Source organism: Barbus barbus (genome assembly GCF_936440315.1).
Source record: "Barbus barbus genome assembly, chromosome: 30".
Lineage (NCBI taxonomy): Eukaryota > Metazoa > Chordata > Actinopteri > Cypriniformes > Cyprinidae > Barbus > Barbus barbus.
Genome location: NC_136758.1, coordinates 17,318,676 through 17,336,944, shown reverse-complemented (window position 1 = coordinate 17,336,944; position 18,269 = coordinate 17,318,676). Strand labels below are relative to the sequence as shown.

The 18,269-nt window shown below is 37.5% G+C and overlaps 2 protein-coding genes across 7 annotated transcripts in view; one reads left to right on the top strand and one right to left on the bottom strand.

Annotated features, from left to right (window-relative positions):
• LOC306850509 (transmembrane protein 54-like) overlaps nucleotides 1-4,095 on the top strand; it is a 6,220-nt gene extending 2,125 nt beyond the window's left edge. Inside the window, exons 3-7 of one of the 5 annotated variants that reach the window (XR_013782409.1) lie at nucleotides 94-153; nucleotides 321-512; nucleotides 1,160-1,288; nucleotides 2,839-3,075; nucleotides 3,258-3,589. Coding sequence is in view for 1 of the 5 variants with exons in the window: in XM_079386170.1 (XP_079242296.1) it covers nucleotides 94-153; nucleotides 321-512; nucleotides 1,160-1,288; nucleotides 2,839-2,967 (510 nt within the window). In the remaining 4 variants the exon portion in view is untranslated. Of the gene's footprint in view, nucleotides 1-93; nucleotides 154-320; nucleotides 513-1,159; nucleotides 1,289-2,838 lie in introns of all 5 variants that reach the window. The other 4 variants (XR_013782410.1, XR_013782411.1, XR_013782412.1 and 1 more) reach the window with 4 other exon arrangements.
• Nucleotides 3,715-18,269, bottom strand: LOC306850507 (tyrosine-protein kinase Lck-like). Of its 2 annotated transcripts, none has more exons than XM_079386168.1 (13): nucleotides 17,976-18,269; nucleotides 15,558-15,661; nucleotides 13,738-13,801; nucleotides 13,562-13,652; nucleotides 13,246-13,347; nucleotides 12,248-12,351; nucleotides 11,706-11,855; nucleotides 11,403-11,555; nucleotides 9,956-10,135; nucleotides 7,520-7,596; nucleotides 4,989-5,142; nucleotides 4,754-4,885; nucleotides 3,715-4,629 (listed from the first exon to the last, which is right to left on the bottom strand). In XM_079386168.1, the coding sequence occupies exons 2-13, from the start codon at nucleotides 15,654-15,656 to the stop codon at nucleotides 4,424-4,426; spliced, it is 1,512 nt and encodes a 503-aa protein (XP_079242294.1). In that variant the 5' UTR covers nucleotides 15,657-15,661; nucleotides 17,976-18,269; the 3' UTR covers nucleotides 3,715-4,423. The 2 variants fall into 2 exon arrangements, with proteins under 2 accessions (XP_079242294.1, XP_079242293.1); XM_079386167.1 differs by having other exon boundaries at nucleotides 3,966-4,629; nucleotides 13,738-13,804; nucleotides 17,976-18,175.

The window sequence follows — 18,269 nt, the reverse complement described above, 5'->3', positions numbered from 1 at the left end:
AAGCAGGTGTGTTAGTTAAAACTGCAAATTCACCTTTTCCACTAAATGAGTCCACACTGTAAATTATACATCTGATCATGTTATAACCTGCAGGCAATTATTGGTGGAATCTCAGCTATTGTTCTCTCAAAGAACAAGAAAAACCAGCTGCTGGTGAGTAGACACAAGCACACACTGTCCTTTTTGTAATGATTGCATTTGCTCTTTGTGTTTTTGCTATTTATTTGCTGCCACTGCAAAACTTGCACTTCAAATTCTATGGAATAAAATACAGTGTTCATGTGTTATTAATTTCCGAATGCATTTTATCCTTGTTGCAGAGTTGGTTTCTACTAATAGTGAGTGTCTTGGCTGTTCTCTTGGGTGCCGCCTCTGCAGTGGGAATCACTTTTGCCACCGTGAGGGTCATAATGTGGGAAGGACACACTCTGTTTGCCCACTGCGACCTGTCTGCCAACGTGACCTACTACAGCATCACAAATGAATGCCCCTTTGACCCCACACGCATCTATGTGAGTCAGTGAATCTCCAGTCTGGTGGATCCTAGCGTAATCAAAAACAAAAGAATGATATGAGCCTAATAAAGGCTTTTTTTGTTGCAACTTAAGCCATAGTATGAACCAGGGGCTTTAAATATAAAACGCACATATGATGGAATTTAGGATCATGCAATCATGTCAAAAATGAGGAACTTAAATTTATTATTTATGTGGACATTCTGTAGGTGGAGTTGCTGCACTTTTTAATATTACACTCAAATTTAGGATAAGCTGTGATTTATAAGGAAGGATGCGTTTAGGAGCAATTTTTGTGTGTACAAACAATTTATAAGTTGTTCTTAGGAACATGTTAGAAATTGTTGTTTAACATTTAGGATCATTTTACCAACACCTTTATATGAGGCTCCAGGGTTCCCATGGTCATGAAATTTTAAAATTGATGTATTTTCTTTTTTATTTATTCCCAGCTTACTTAAAATTGCTCTCTTATTAAAAATTTAATTTAAAAATCCAGTAATCTCAAATGCATGAAAAGTGTCATGCAAAACTCATGGAAATTTGTTGGTAAAAAGCAGTGGAAGCCCTGTGGGACATATTGCAAAATAAGTAAGTGAAAGGAAATACTAAAATAATAAAATAAAATATATTTCTCTCTCCAGGGTACTACATTAATCCTATGGTTTCCATTGATTCTGATGTCATTGGTGGAGGCTGTGTTCTCCTGCCGCTGTTTCTTGGCTTGCACTTTTTTCCTCCGGTTGCGCTGCCCATGGAGGAGAAATGTCAGGGTAAATAGAACTACATGCAGTGACTATGTACTGTTTTTTTAGTTTTTTTTAAAGGATATGCTTGTTCTTATAAGGCAGCATAAATGTATCGTTAAAGGTTGACTTACTGTATTTTTTAATTGAGTGCATTGAAGATGCAAATCAGAATTTGATTTGAGATCATTTTAGGTTCCAGATTATGTCAAGGGGTCATATGATGAGATTTCTTGTTTTCCTTTTCTTTAGTGTGTTATGTAGCTGTTTGTGCATGTGTTAGATCCGCAGAGTTTCAAAGCTTAAAGTCTCCCACAAAAGGATTTATTCTATCTAAAAGAGAAGGCTGATCCAGACCGGGCTAAAACGCCTCATTCCAACACGCCCCCACATGTCTACGTCCCAATGTGGAAATATTTGCGTAATGCCGCCCAAATGTTCATGCAAAGAAAGAAGGCGTGGTTTCAGTAACCGTAGTAGTGCTGATGCAGCCGTGTCAGGGAGACGCTGTGTGTTTTTATGCAAAAGCAAAAGAACTTTATTTGGCCTTCCGAAAGTAGATGCAATTAGGAATCATTGGTTAAGATTTGTTTACAACAGAACAGCACAACCCAGATGTTCGAATTTGTACAGATTTTATGGATGACAAAGTTGGCTGTGCACAAAGGCTATTTCTAAAAAAAAAAAAAAAAAAAAGGTAAATTCTGACTTTGCTATGACAATCTGGCGCTTTTGAATCAGTGACTGTAAGTATGTTTTGTTATTAGTTAAAATATTTGCTGTTTATTGTTCAAATGCGGAATTTTGCGCAGTGTATAGTAACGCATCGTGTTTGTGTGTGTAAGGGGAACAGAGTATACAGCCCGTCAGAAATCATAGCACGTCAGCTATCTTAACCGCGGCTTGTGTACTGCAAATACATATGAGCATCATCACTGTGTCTGTCACGTGACTCTTTTCCCCTTTCGGGCTTGAACGGACATTATTAACTGTCTTTATATTTACTTTAAAAGCTGAAGCTCGCGATTATGGTAAGGGCCGTTATATTTCCGATGTGTGCTTTTGGTGTTCGGCCAATTACAATACACTGGGTCAGCTGGCCAATCAGAGCAGACTGTGCTTGTCAGAAGGAGGGGCTTTGTAGAAAACGATGCATTTGAGAGAGGCGGGGCATAGAGGGCCTACAATAATGTAGAGCAGGGATGGGCGACTTCGGTCCTGGAGGGCCACTGTCCTACAGAGTTTAGCTCCAACCCTAATCAAACACGCCTAAACCAGCTAATCAAGGTCTTCAAGATCACTAGAAAGCTACAAGCAGGTGTGCGCTTGATTAGGGTTGGAGCTAAACTCTGTAGGACAGTGGCCCTCCAGGACCGAAGTTGCCCATCCCTGATGTAGAGCATTCGAAAAAATTGTTTTTTGAACATTAAAGCATGTCAACATTCTGTTACACCAAATACACAAAATAATGATCTTTAAAAAAGCATAATATGACCCTTAATTTTGCATGCCAGTTCCACATTATAACTGATAAACATTTTGTGTTCTCTGAATGCAATGTAAATGTTTGGTTTCAGGTGCGTGTCCAGCTGCCAGAAGAAACCGCACTTCCACCAGGAGATGATCCAAACGAGGAGGAGCCAACAGAACAGAACGACCTACTTGACAAAGACACAGTTGCAGTGGAGACTAGTGATTGGCTATAATTCATAAGTATACATCACATGAACATTAAATGATTTTCGGAATGATGTATGACAGTGGAGAAAGAAATACCAAGTGCCAATGCAAATAAAAGCATGCTGCCCACTAAAGTGGCTAGAACAGGGCTGTCCAAACTCGGTCCTGGAGGGCCGGTGTCCTGCAGAGTTTAGCTCCAACCCCAATTAAACACACCTGAAGCAGCTAATCAAGTTCTTACTAGGCTGACTAGAAACTTCCATGCAGGTGTGTTGAGGCAAGTTGGAGCTAAATCTGCAGGACACCGGCCCTCCAGGACCGAGTTTGGACAGCCCTGGGCTAGCAGCTGAAGAGAGATGGTGCTCTGACATCTTTGCCTTAGTTCAACATTAATGTTGTGTTATTCCTCCGTCTTAAAGGGTCAGACTTTGTGACCAAGGCAAATGCTGTTGGTTTCACCATGTAAAGTGCACAATGTTTTATATAATATCATTAACTTGTGATATGCTTGTTTTATGTTTGTTACACGTTTTATACACTGATGGGATTCCTTGTTACAGTACATTTATATAAATATTTTTCTATTTAAAACTGAGCTTCAGAAATTGCTCTTAATAGGATTGATGGGTCAAATATATGTATGTCTGTAAATATCTTGTCTATTGTCCTCCTTTCTGCTCAGTTTATTCCTCACATGTGCTTAAGACACCGTCTAGAAAATTTGTACAGAATATTTGGATAAGGTATTTTTAATTTTCTCAAAATCTGAGAGTCCTTGGCTAAAATCATCTTTAATTTTTTTGTAAACTTAGAAATACCAAGTTCAAAATTCTTATGTTACAATGACTTCTGATGAGGCAAGTACAACGTTTTTTTTTTACCTTGAAATATCAGTTTCATGATTTTGTTTTGAAAACATGTAAACACCAAAGTTAGTGTTTACAGGAAGATGTAGATATTTAACAGAATTAGGCACAGGGAATCTGAAAGCAATTTGTCAAAACAAATGAAATGAGACAGAATGAGGCCCATTTATCTCTTGGACTGTTTTACTGGCTCAATATTTCATGATGCAGTTATATATGCTTATATAAAAAAAATAAACAGACAATCTGAGAGCAGAATGAAGAAATAAAAGCTCAAAGGAAGAACACAAAGCAAGGGCGTTTACTCATTCATTGAGAGCACAAAGATTTTCCGGTTGAGTTTGTCATAAAAAAAAAAAAAAAAAAAAAACCTTTTTTTCCATCTGCTAAAAAACTATACATGCACCTGTTTTACACAAATTCTGTGGACAAAGCTAAGGCCAAATTAAAAAATGTCCATGTTTGAACTGTTAATCATTATTATTGAAAACATTTTAATTATAAGAGATAAAATCTCAGTTTTTTTCTTTTTAACTAAAGATGACTTTAAATGTATTTTTCAAAACAAGTCTTTAATGTGACCCTGTGGACTGCAAGTTCACAGAGATCAATCTTTTCAGCAGGGCTGCTCCTGGTACTGTCTCTCTGTGGCGGTGAAAAAGTCCTCTAGAACACTGCGCAGATACTCAAATGTGGGTCGATTGTCTGGGTTCTCTGTCCAACAATGTTTCATGATATCATATAGGTCCTCGGGGCAGTTATCAGGGCAAGGCATTCGGTACCCTCTCTCAAGGTTTGTAATCACTTCTGGGTTTGCCATTCCTGAAAGATCAAGAGTAACAGTGTGGGGAATATAAATTCTGAGACAGAATGATTCCATAATGCATTTCACATAGATGCTACTGTACAAAGTTAAAAAAGGAAACATATGGAGCTTGTTTGTTACCTGGATATGGGATTCTTCCATAGGTAACAATCTCTGTCAGCAGTACTCCAAACGACCAGACGTCTGATTTGATCGAAAAGGTGCCATAGTTTATCGCCTCAGGTGCTGTCCATTTGATAGGAAACTTTGCACCTGTGTGATTTAAGGCATCTTTTTAGATCTGTGGTGTTGCAGCCAAACTTTATTTCTCTGCTAATCTAATCCTAAAACAGAGCACGATAACATGCTGCCTTACCTTCTCTGGCAGTGTATTCGTTATTTTCAATGAGACGGGCGAGGCCGAAGTCAGCAATCTTGCAGATGAGCTCATTAGACACCAAAATGTTGGCAGCTCTCAGATCTCTGTGGATGAAGTTCCTCTGCTCTATGTAAGCCATTCCATCTGCGACCTACAGGGGGCAGTGCAGTGTTATAATAATAAGGCTGCATACTGCCATGCTATTATTTCTGCAATATATAATATGTTTACTATGCAAAGTATGCATGAAATACTGAGATGACTATATAACAGAGAAAACTGTGCTATATACGGTGTTTCACGATGAAGTGCGCTCTTAATTGATTCATTATTTTAACCGAACTGTCAAATTACTTTAATTACAATGGCATTCAATTTTTTATAGCTTTGAAAAAGTCCCTTATGCTCACAAACGCTGCATTAGTTTAGAGCAAAAATATAATATAATTCTATATTTTTAATATAATTCTATTTTAATATTAATATTTTCAAATGTAATTTATTTCTGTGATGGTAAAGCTGAATTTTCGACAGCCATGATACTTTTTTTTTCTCAGGATACTTTGATAAATAGAAAGTTTAAAAGAAAAGCGTTAGTTTGAAATAGAAATCTTTTGTAACATTAGGCCTATAAATGTTTTTACTTTCACTTTTGAATTTAATGCATCTTTGCTGAATAAAGTAGGCCTATTCATTTCTTCAAAGAAAATAATGCAATGTGCAACATGATGATGTCATGTGACAACATTGTTGCATACTATTTTGGAACAATTGTTGCATAGGTGTTTCACATACTAATTTTACAAAGCAGTACGCAGTGGGCTTGCATTTCATTCCAAACATAACCCATGCTGCACACACAGACAGAGGTCAGTTCCTGAGACAGGGAGGCTCATGCTTTAACTTCCCTTGATTTGACTTTTAACCCTCACTGTTCCACTCCACCCAGCACAAACCACAGGTTTCATACAGAGAAGGCTGGTTTTCTGCTATCTTGTTATCATCTTTCTTTATTTTCCCCATATTTAAGCTAGCTGCAGTTTCAACTGTTCTCAGAACAGTAAGGTAGATGGCTAAACTTCTCAGATGTCTGCTATTTCAGAATCAGCAGCACAGTCAGTGTGAGAGTAAAGTACAACTGTACTCCTAGATCAGCTCTGTAGTCCTCCTGTCATTTTCGTTAACTCTAAATTAGACTGTGATCTGTGATTGTGGGCAGATACTATTATAGCTTCTCTATATGTGCCTATGTGTGCAGATGTGTTATTATAGGTGATGCGTGATGGTAGTGTGATTTTTTGCTTTTTGTAGAGGATGTTGCACTGTGACACCGTGCACATGTTTGTTCAAGGAAGTCATAGTTCAAAAATGTGTTGGTTTGATGTGAACATGCCTCACGGTTTTGCATCAGAACTGACAGGTTAGCATAAATGTGTAGGCATGCATTTCAGTTGTGTGTGTTGAGAAGAGGCAACAAGCTCCATGTATTAATTTCACCAAGACCTAACAAAAGTCCACTCACTTTATGGAGAAGAATACCTGAAAGATATCACACAGCATCTAAGCTGATCCCTAAAGCGAATTACGCTTTTTTTAATGCAGCTTCAAACATACTACTCTCACTTTCTCTGTATCTTTTCTCCGCCAACATTTCATTGAATACCTTGTTGAAAAATGATACCAACATTTCTTCATGAAAGAGAACATCTCCTTACACCAATCACGTCACATGATCTCTGTGACCCTCTGACCTGCACCCCTCTAGCAATGCTACTCAGTAACATACTCAGTAACATCAGTTTTCTCATCTTCACTCAACTCCACTTCAATCACTTGAGCCACTCTCACTATAAAAGACATCCATGCCATGAGTGATCAAAACCATCTGATTTTTAACCCAATCAGTCGATTCAAGGAGAAAACTCAGAGCTGAATCAAAACACAACACTCTCTACTCAGAAATTACTGTCTGTTTGTGAATAGTTCATGGACATACCATCAGATTTTACACTGCCGTTCGAACAGGATCTGTTCCCACAATAATTAGATATTCTCAACGAAGCATGGATGTCATTACCGTGTCCTAAATCAGACCTTTGTGTGGTCCTTACAATCTTTGTGTACAATATTATAGCAAACAAAGAACTGTATGTTTGGACACATTTATCCATGTATATGGACACATTTATATTGCATGTTCATCAAGTCTAGGTAGCAGTTAGGTACAGTTGTTGTTGTATTAATGTGTCTAGACTTGTTCCAGCACACACAGTCTTGCTCATTGTTAACCATAAGATTAGGAATCAGAGCAGTGGCAGAGTAATGCTGCCGTCATTAGCTTAGAGACAGTGGTCAAACAGAGGAATGAGTGATAAACAGAATATGCAAGGGTCTGTTATGACTTGAGCTTGTAACACGCACAAATATGGGTCAGTTTGTTTCCTGTGAGGTACAAATGTCTCACCCCTGATGTTTTGAGTGCAATACTGACCAAAAAAACAACATGAATAGGGTCAAATGCAACCTACCTGGGCAGCCATATCGATCAGCGTTCTGATGGGTATAGCACATCCTTCTGGAGTCTTCAAAAAATCCACCAGGCTACCTAAAATTAGAAACACAACATTTTTACATACATATAATTTACATACCGCAAAAGAAGATATCAGAATTGAATAACTATGCACTTTAAACCGTAAAATGTTAAATATATTCAAAGAAAAACTGGCTAGAAACTAATTAAGTGAGACTGGCCAGGGTTTTTTCAGCTCCCAGCATGCACTGCAAAGGACTGAATGGAAAGATTAAATGCCAAAAAAATAGCTTTGATTTTTTAACACTTTATTTATAGTTCATATGTCTTCTGTCTTGTCTTCAGCAGCCTTTTTTAAACATTCTACAACCACAACTGAATGTTACCGTAAGCGCGCTCTCTCCATTATTCATTTTAGTTCAAAGGCAAAAGGAAACAGCAGATAGATGAATGCTGTTGTTTTGGCGCTTAAAACATTCTGTATGTTCTTCTCTGAGTTTACGAGAAATGCAAAAAACAGCAATCAGATTAGATCCAAGAACTAGAACATAACAACTTCAGGAAATTAGCGCAGCCAGTTTGGATTAGTCACTGAGACGTTTGGTGTTAAAGGCTAAAGTTGTTACATTTGAGACGATGAGCTGTGTTGGAAAAAGAAAAACCGACTGACCCTGAAGGAAATTCCCACAAAGGTGCAGCGGAAAATGCCCCGTTAGGAACTCAAGTAATCAGCCATACACACTCCTTTCATCTCAGGTTGCATTAGGGTGTAAAATTCAAGGTCGTGGTTAAGTTTAGATGAAGTTCCCATGTTTTGATTCATTCTGTCATTGTCTCCATTGTTAAAATAACAGAGTGGTGGAAAAGGGCACATCAACCTCTTCTTTAAAATAACACCACAGACATCAATTGTGCTTTAAAACACATCACATGCATCCTAAACAAAGAATTGGGAGATTTACTAAGTGTAGTGTTTCATCAGCTTCCTTTAAGAAGGAACACAAAGCGGGACCATTCACGAGCTGCGCCACATCTGCGCTGACGTAGTTGTAATGTGGCTGTTCCTCTTAGAGTCTTTTGTTACTGAAGCCATCAATATGACATTCTGGAGGCCCAACAATCCTCTTAGGTGCAATGAGACTGACAAATCACACAAACAATCCATACTGGGTTGCACATGGAAAAACGTACATCCGAATACGCCTGCGATGACGACCTAAAGTGCCATTGTTGCATTAAAAAGAGAAAAGATAGGGTGTGGAGGTCTTTTTTTTTGTGAGCACCTGTGACCATGGTGACCATTTATGAGTCTGATTTGTTGTAGTGAGTTTCTGGGTGGTTGGGTCTAAATTAGAAAGCATTCCCGATACTAGCCTATGGAACAAAGACCTATTTTCTATAAATTACACTGTTTCCTCTTCCCTCTCTTCCTCTGTACCGCTGGTTTCTCTCTCAGTGTCTTTTCAATGTGATGGAATTTGCGCTGTAACTGTGAACCTGTTTTCTACATCAAGTCCGGTTTGCTGTGCATTGCTCTAAGTAGGTTGCAGTGAGATGTGGTGTGTGTGTATATTAATACGCATTAGTGGTTAGAGAAACATTAACCATAACTGCATAAAGATTTTTAGCTCCTCTGAAACAAACTGCTGTATAGGTGTGTCTCATGAAAAAAGTTTTATCAAGATAAAATCATAAAAATAATAGATCTAAAAAGCAGAAACCAAACAATATTATAGCATCTTTAGAGGAATCATTCGCCTAGAATTGTCGCTTCAAACCTGTATGGTTTTCTTTCTTCAGTGTAACACATTGCTCTAACACATAACACATTTTGATTAAGATTCATACTGCAATTTTTAGTACAGTGAAAGTAAATGTAGACCTATGGCTGTCAAGCTCCAAAACACCAGAAAAAAGCTAATCTTAGTCCTTAGTCCTTGTGCAAGAAGTACATTCGTCCATATAAGTAAAAGAAGCAGACCACATGTCTGTAAATGTAAAAACACTGCGGTCAATGAAAGAGAGTAAAAAAAGTTGCGCCTCACAGTCAAAGGGGGTGTTAGATCTTGCTCTGCTGAGAATCATTCAGGTGAGTGAGGGACATGTATTGAGATGCTTTCGATATCTTCAAAGCCTTGCGAAAGCTTTGTTTTCATACAGCAGACACCAATGAGGAACTGCTGTGGGCTTAACACACACAGACAAAACTTAGACAATGCTCACAGTCCTGATACTACTCAGACCTGTTAGATCATGAAACCCTGATGAAAGTTTAAATGGAAGTTTACTCAATGAATGTGTCTGTGTCTTGTAAAGGAAGTTCAGGTGGGACGCAGGGATGAATCATTTAGTACTAGACATAAAGGCTTTGTCATTCCATTGAAGTCTCCCCTCCCTTGTTCACATGTGTAAGTGCATTTGTGTGTCTCACCGTTCTCCATGAACTCAGTGATGATGTAAATGGGCTCCTGCGTAACCACAGCGAAAAGTCGCACCAGTCTAGGGTGCTGCAGGGTCTTCATTAGGTTCGCCTCAGCCAGGAAAGCACTGACGGACATAGTACCTGTCTTGAGACTCTTGATAGCCACTTGACGGTGGTTGTTGTACACCCCTACAAACAGAGAGAGAGGATAAATGGTTTATGTCTCATTTTAAAGGTTTAGTTCACCCATAATGAAAATACAGTCATCAAATTTCTCATGTCGTTATATGTAGGGCCTATGGCTTACTTCCTTCTATGGAGCACAAAAGAAGAATGCTGCTAACCAAACAGAACTGAAACCCCAAAAAACCCACTGAGACAAGACTCAAAATATCTTCGTTTGTCTTCCACAGAAAAAAAAGTCATATTGTTTTGGAATGACATGAGGGTGAGTAAATGATGATTTTTATGGGTTAGCTATCCCTTTAATGCTCAATAAATGGTTTTGAAATAGATATATAACATCCCATTAACCAAAAATGATTTACCAGAGACCAAACTATTTCATTAAGGTCTGAATCTAATCTTTCTGGTCTGTTATAAAAGCATTGAGAAATAAGTGTCTAAATGTGAAAATTATGCTATTTTCTTATCATCGTGAGAATGTTTTTGAATAAGGGTGTTTTTGAGAGTTTGATCTGTGAGAAATTCACCGTGTTTGCCTTCACCAAGTTTCTTTGGCTTCACGGTTGACTTTATTCCTATGGGGTTGATTTGTGTGATGTTATCACAAATGAAAATGACTGTGGTTTAATGAATGGAATGGTTCATTACATGAAATGGTTCTTTCATTTGAATGAGCAAAGTCATTCAATGCAAACCAAACAAAATGGCAGCTATGATGCAGATCCTTGCAGTCATGGAGCTGAGAGGCAGTGAGGGAAACATGCTGACAGGAAGTGGTTAAAAATAAAGCCTTGATGCGACTTCTGAGGTTCTATTTTAGGGTCAAGACAAGACGAGCATAATTCCTCTGCGTAGTTTGTTCATGTTTGAAAACTGGGCACATTTAAAGAAGAAAAATCTTCACATAAAACATAAAATACTAAACATTAGTCAAACATTCCAACAAGCTTACTGTGTGTACAGTTCTGATATGCCAGGTGGTCGTGGAGACACACTCGTAGCGCATAGTAGATGCACGTTTATCTATACCCTTTCATGATGGTCCAATGCACAATGTTTGCTCACATTTGCAAACATTTCCAGACAAGCACAGGCAGACCTGGCCAGGCACAACACCTGGATGCTGAACTGCATTTGTTGTTTATTCTTATATTGGTGTTCCAAGTGGTGTGCCATGAAAATATTTGCACTTTGTAGTTCAGTCTTTCACTCTGAATCTCAACTTTAAGAAATAGACTCAACTCAAGTTAGGAAGTAAAACACTTCTTACCCATCCATACTTCACCAAACTGCCCTTGCCCCAGTCTGCGCTCCAGTTTGAGAGACTCACGGGGCACTTCCCACTCATCCTGCCACCAGGGCTTCTGAGGGACTCGGTTTTGACATGGTTTCACCAGGCGAGTGCATAGTCCATCGGCCTCTCCTGCACAGAGGAAGATGAACAAATGTCACTCTTCAACCAGACTACATTTGAGCTCTTATAAGCTCTTATAAACAGAGTGACTGAACTGTTTTTATTCCTTTTATGAATAACCTGACCGATCTGTGTAAGGCACATACAGTATGAACATACGTGAATAATGTTTGACCAGCTCTGAGAGGGAGCCGAAGGAGATCTTGGTGGTGATGTAGAATCCACCTGTGTCCAGGTTGCGGATTCTGTAGTGCTTGATGATGTCACCCTGTGTGTGGTCCAGGTCTCTCACGGACAGGGAGAAACTACCTAAGGTACCAGAACAACAAGAAAATCCAGACTCCGAGGCTGCCAATTGCACGTACATTCACACATCCACGCATCTCATAACGATGAGAATTTCTAGATTGGAGTTTAGTCATTTTACACTTAATGACACGAAGACAATGTTCTTTAATTCACCCTTTCCTGTCATTTATTTGAAATTTATTTGAATATTTAACAGTATTTTTTAAATGATTATTTTTTTATTTTATTTTGTCATTATATATTCTCACATTTCATAGTCAAACCAGACAAAAACAAACGAAAAAATTCTGAGCCAGTATTGTAATGTGATAGCACGGTCTGATGTGCCCCTATGGTTCTGTGTTTGTTCTTGTTGTTGTTGTTGTGTGGGGAGAAATTGCATTGTTTTATACCTGGTGTGGTCTCACTCTCTCTGATGAGGAAGGAGCCCTGCGTGTTACCAGGGGCCAGTAATTGCCTCATGGTGTCGTTCCTGGAGAGGTTTTTAAAGAACCAGCTGCAACACAACAAAATCATCATTTTCTTAGGGGGTTTTGACTCATTAATTATCTCATTTTGCTTTTTCAGTTGTTTAAAAGATACAGGGTTGGGATGTTTCATTACTCCCATGATCAGATCCTCCCACGATCAAAAGTCTTAAACCTGAAGATATGAAGAAATGTGGCGTCAGCAGGTTCTGGGGTAGTGATGCTCAGAAACTTGTGATTTGTGGGAGTATTTTTTTTTATTCTTTCCATTACTGACTCCCCGTAATCATCTGTCATAAGCAGCAAGGGGTACCCTAAATGAATCAACCTTTCAGCCACAGATTTGGGATGGTATTTCCCAGATGTCACTGTGGGGAAGCTGATTTAATCTTCTTTACTCAGAAACCCACAGCAGCTGATCTGCATAAATACAGTCATGACAACTCTCTGAGGGATTTGGCACGGTAATGTATATGACAATGTTAATGTGTTTGATCTTGGCAGAATAGATCTGCTACGCTGCTGCTGTTGCTGTGGCAGAGCAAATATAGAAACTTGCTATTTTTCCAATTCATCGACAATAATACTGCAGTGAGCATATAAGAAATGCTGCTGCTGCACATATAACATATATGAAATAATCCCCATATAGCATACATGAATCACACCGTAGCAGATCTATACAGGTGGAGCTAGGGAAGGTGGAGGGTTTCCAGCAAGCTCATTGGCTGCTGAAACAAAAAGAACCAATCAGCTGTGCCATGTGATGATGATGTCCTTATGTCAGATTGAGTTTGACCTATCAGACTTCACCATTTTGGAGTTTCATGGCAGAACTTTGGAATTAATTGTGCTTGCGTGGATTTGTTTGGATATATGTGAGTGTATGCACTCTGTATGCAATTGATCATTGCGTTACTTACGGTTCTGTCTCCATGCTGTTCAGTTTTCCTACAAAATTCTGTGGTATGTATCCCCTCTGCCCAGTAAACAGAGACTCCGCCATGAACCATTCAGGATCATCGCTAAAACACACATAGACACATACATTATAGTTTAAACCATGACAGTGTCTCCTCTTAAAACTGAACTAAAAACTGAAATGGAGAAACCCTGAATTGACATTCAGTTCAATTCAGATTCTCAAAACCCAACTTGAGTCGGTGAGGGTCAGTGTGTCAACCATGTTTTGATGAGCTACTTAAATTGTCATACTGTTTAAATGTAGGCTTTGCTTACGTATTTAGGATTTTTAGCTTCTCCCCTTTCTCAAACCCAAGGTCATCACTGTGGCACGGATCATATTTGTATAAGGCTACCACCAGGTTCTCTGGAATACACAGATTACAACAGTGAACAGGCTGAAACACCCATTAAGTGCATATCTGTAGGATGTTTTGAATGTGTTGTCTCACCGGGAAGAGGAGATGATGGTGGAGGTGTGTACTGGGATGGATAAGGAATCAGAGGATCATAGTTCTGCTTGAGAGAGGATAGAAAACAATGTCAAAATCCAGTATGAATTAAAAAAAAAATCATGAATAAAAAATATGATTACAGCTATAAAAGAGTGACTGTAATTCTGCTTACGTGCATAATCAGAACAGTAATAGCAATTATTATTATTAAAATTCTAAAAACACAAATATTAAATAAGCTATTAAAAATGTCTGAAGGAAAGTGGTTTTAATTTTATTTTACTATGATTAACAATTTCCATGATAAGCTCTTCATGACATCAAAACCTTTAATCTGTGTCAATAATTTATGAATGTCATTAACCACACAAAGCTTCCCTAAACAGGGTGGAGCTGTTCTTATTTTCTGCTTTCACAGCCTATTATGAAACGACTACTACAGTAAAAGCAAACATTCCATCATTCTCATTATGCCATAAACAACATGTGCTGTTCTCTTTAATTTCTAATCTACTTCAATAAAAACAAATCACAAGGAAATGTGTCTTAATTTAGCTAGATGCTTTAGTCCCCAATTGATTACTAACACAAAGGCTCATTTCCCTCAAATTATATAACCCTGAGTGGATTGACCTGTCTGAAGAATGAGTCACATCAATGCAAATGGACCATGGAAAGAACGGATACAATTATTATTTAGAATTTTACATACAAAAAAATAATAATTTTCCACATGATTAAACTAAACTAAATGCAATTTCAGATTAAGAGATCACCTAACATCTTTGTATTGCGTGGTTTTTTTTGGGGGGGGGTCTAAACACACTTTATGTGTTAAGAGAGATAATACACTGGTTGATTTAAAAAGTAGGCCTAACACAAAAAGACACATCGATTGAGTAAGATAGTACAACAGGTTATGTTATTTTCAACACATCAGTTTTAAGAGTGTGGGGTCAACCATCTTTAGAGGATATACTGAGATTGTATTGCTTATAAGGATTAAGGATTTTCACCTGAAAACACATATATTCCATTTCAGTTTCAGCAAGGCAGATCATTATTTTTAAAAAATGCTTTGTGTAGCACTTTGTGAGACTTTGTTGTGTTTTGTCTTGCATTATAAACCACAGAGATTTGTAATGCATCTCTTAAGTGTAGAGAATGGCTCTACCACTTCCTTTCTCTCTCTTCTCTCCACATATTTAATGACTTCTGTCACTGTCTCACATTACAACCTGCCTTTTTTCAACTGTCTCAAAATTCTGAAATAGTATGGTATATCAAATAAAGAAAAAAAAAACTGTCACTGTTACTTGTACAGTGTAGAAATCCCTCAATTGTCTACTCATTATGTGAGTTATTCAATGACTTCCCACGGGGGTTTCTACTGGATTTTTTGTTGGCCAAAATATCTTAGTTCTTCAACCTAGATGTCTTGTAGCCACTCTAGCACAGCTAGCTAACCGTTTGGGAATCTTACATATGTTTTATGTATATTTAAAACTGAAAAAAGAAAGCATTTACTTCAGTGTGCTTTATCGCCATACCTTCTGATACTTAGCCTATTTCTCTTCGCTTTAATTCGGATACTAAACACTCGAGCAGCCTATATGGTTGCTAAGGATGCTTGCCTGATAAAGCTATTTCTTTTCACAAGCGTTTGTTTAGCTCACCCTAATTTATCTAACTTTGTGGTTACTGATTTTACGCTGTAATATACTTGCATGTAGAAGGTAAAAAAGAAGTGTTAAGTGTAGCTAACATAATATTCTCTTCAGCAGATGCATACAGTACATATATACATATAGACATACCTGACTGGCTGGAGGCTTTGGGCAGTTACATTGATCGCACCATTCATCTGGATGGTAAGAAAATTCGTCATCAGGATCAAAAGAGCCACAGTTCCCCATATTTGCTAAGCATGAGAGAAATACAGTGACATAATTATTAGAATAGAATTATAAATTCATCAGTTCATCAAAAAGTGTGAGCAATCTATAGTTCCTGGCAAATAAAAAAGTTTGAAGCAGTGGCTATATAAACCAATTAATTAATTTGCATTTACAATAAATATGTTTCAACATTATGGCGTGTATATAATTTGACATTCTCTTTGAGTTTTATTACTGTAAGAGTTGAACTGAATATTTTGTGTAAGACTGCTCACACTGGATTAATTATTTCTTGATACATTAGAGAAAAAGAGCCACAAACATTGATTTTATATTAAGGCCTAACATTTAACAGGCCTATGTGTCCGTAGGGTTGGACAAACAGTTCTGCCTGTAAAGGAGGTTAATCCTCTTTATGAATTCTAGACACACTTTTTCCATCTCAAACACTGAGTTTCAGACAGTTTTTCGAATTAACAAAGGGATTTGGATTATAGTGATCCGTATGCATGTGTGTGTGTTTTACATTTGTCTTGAGCATGATGTGTTTTGCGTTAAATTTCATGAAAAAATCCCTGTATGTTAGTGTTTCAATGGAAGGATGAACTGTACTTTTAAATGTAAATATGTAAACACAAAAGCCCACAAGTATTTTCATTCCCATTAAGCAGAAAAATAATGTGCTAACTCAATGTGTATGTCTCTGTGGGGTTTGGACCCGTGAGAAACTGTGTTGTTGGGTCAGGAAAAGCTCAACCCTTTGGGTCAAACAGAACACTGCGTGCTCATGGGACAATTTGGGAGAACAGCCCAAATCAAAGCAGGAGTCAAGACTTTCCACTGACCTGCAGCCTGTGCCTGACCCTACCAGTATCAGTACAAATGAGTCTCGAGAGAAGCACGCCAAGGTCAAATGTTTTGGGGTAAGATTGCTTTATGAAGTACGAAGCATAGTTAATGTTTTTGTGAGACAGGTATTTTAAATCCCTTTGTCAGCGGGGTTGTTTTAACTTTCACTATATGGCCAAAAAACACTAAGACACTTTTTCAAAATATGTTTTGTGCTATACAGTTTTGGATTGAAATGATGCTGAGTAAATGATGATAGATGGCTTTGTGCTCATTCAGGCCTCCAGTGCCTTCTGTTACAGAGGATGTGTTTGTATAGCTTTGAACTGAATCCAAACAGATCAAATGCCTCTGCAATCCCACCGACACAATCACAAGTTTTTTTATATATATTACTAAATCAACATTATGTTTGAGAGCAAACAGAAGTCAAGAGGTTGAGACATGAGGGATAAACTTCACTAATTCATACAAAACAGTCAAAGCTATGCCAAAAAAAAATACAGATTTAGATTTTATTGTCCGTAGACCTATCATATACCGAGCTGTTGTGTTTTACGTTATTTTATAACACCCGCTTAGAATGTTTAGACAAATTCCTATTTGTGACTGATACCTTCCCAAATAAATAAATAAACGATCTTAACACATACATCTTGATAGTTTTATTTGGATTTGGAATAAACATAAAATAATGATTGTTTAAAAATGAAAGTGGCAGCCTAGCTAGCAAGAAGGCAGTATTTAGTAAGAACGCAGGGGTTCTCTGACCTAATATTTATGAAATTCCCCTTTTTCAAAAAAAATTTAACCAGTGTTCATTTTTGAGGATTTTTCTTTTCTGTGACTGGAGATGAAAAAGTTTACTGATTTAATATTCAAATACAGGGGCGAAACACAATCCAAAAAACTCCCTTAGTGATTGAATCACAATTTAAATTTAAAATCATGAAATACGATACAACATGATATACATGATATTATCTCTATCATATTTCCTTTGAGAATTACTTTGCAGTAACATTAAAATGTAATGAATTTTCAACGCTAAAGAGCCGATTTAAACAGTGCATACATTTATAGATATGATTTTAAACCAAACACACTATTACTTCTGCTTTTCTACGTCAGAATTGAAAGATTTTATGCCTGTATTATAAATGCACATAATTTGCTGATTCTTTTTTTTTTTTAAATAAATGAAAGTTTGAATTTTCTTTCTATTTAGCAAATATTCTCAGCTCAGTTTAAAGCTCTTTTAGATTTCTTTTCTTTTTTATATATCTATAACCTTATCAAAATAATTTTCAAGATTTCCTCTGCTCATCCTGAGACTGTCGTTTATAAAGTTTCATCCAAAAGTTTAGCTTATAAAGTTTCATCCAATAAATCACTTAGTGATATAAAAGCCTGATAACCTGTACTCATTAAAACTAATCTTGGCCTTGTTTAAACAAACAAAATTAGATCCCAGTTAGTAAAACTTACCTTTTCTGTTGACAGAAGTTGCTGATGTTAGTGATGGGCCAGTTCAGCAAGCATTGTCACGTCTTTAGCTTCAGTTTTTATGAAGAACACATTTTGCCACAGAGCAACAAATCCAAGATTACAGACAAACTGACAAGATCTGTAAAGCTTCGGTGTGTATCGAAGACATGTGCTGCTAAAGTGTCAAGGCTGTGTAAGTCACGTCACAGTTTGACTTCCCACCTTAACAAAGGCACATCATTTGCAAAGGCATCACTCACACACACACACACACACACACACACACACACACAC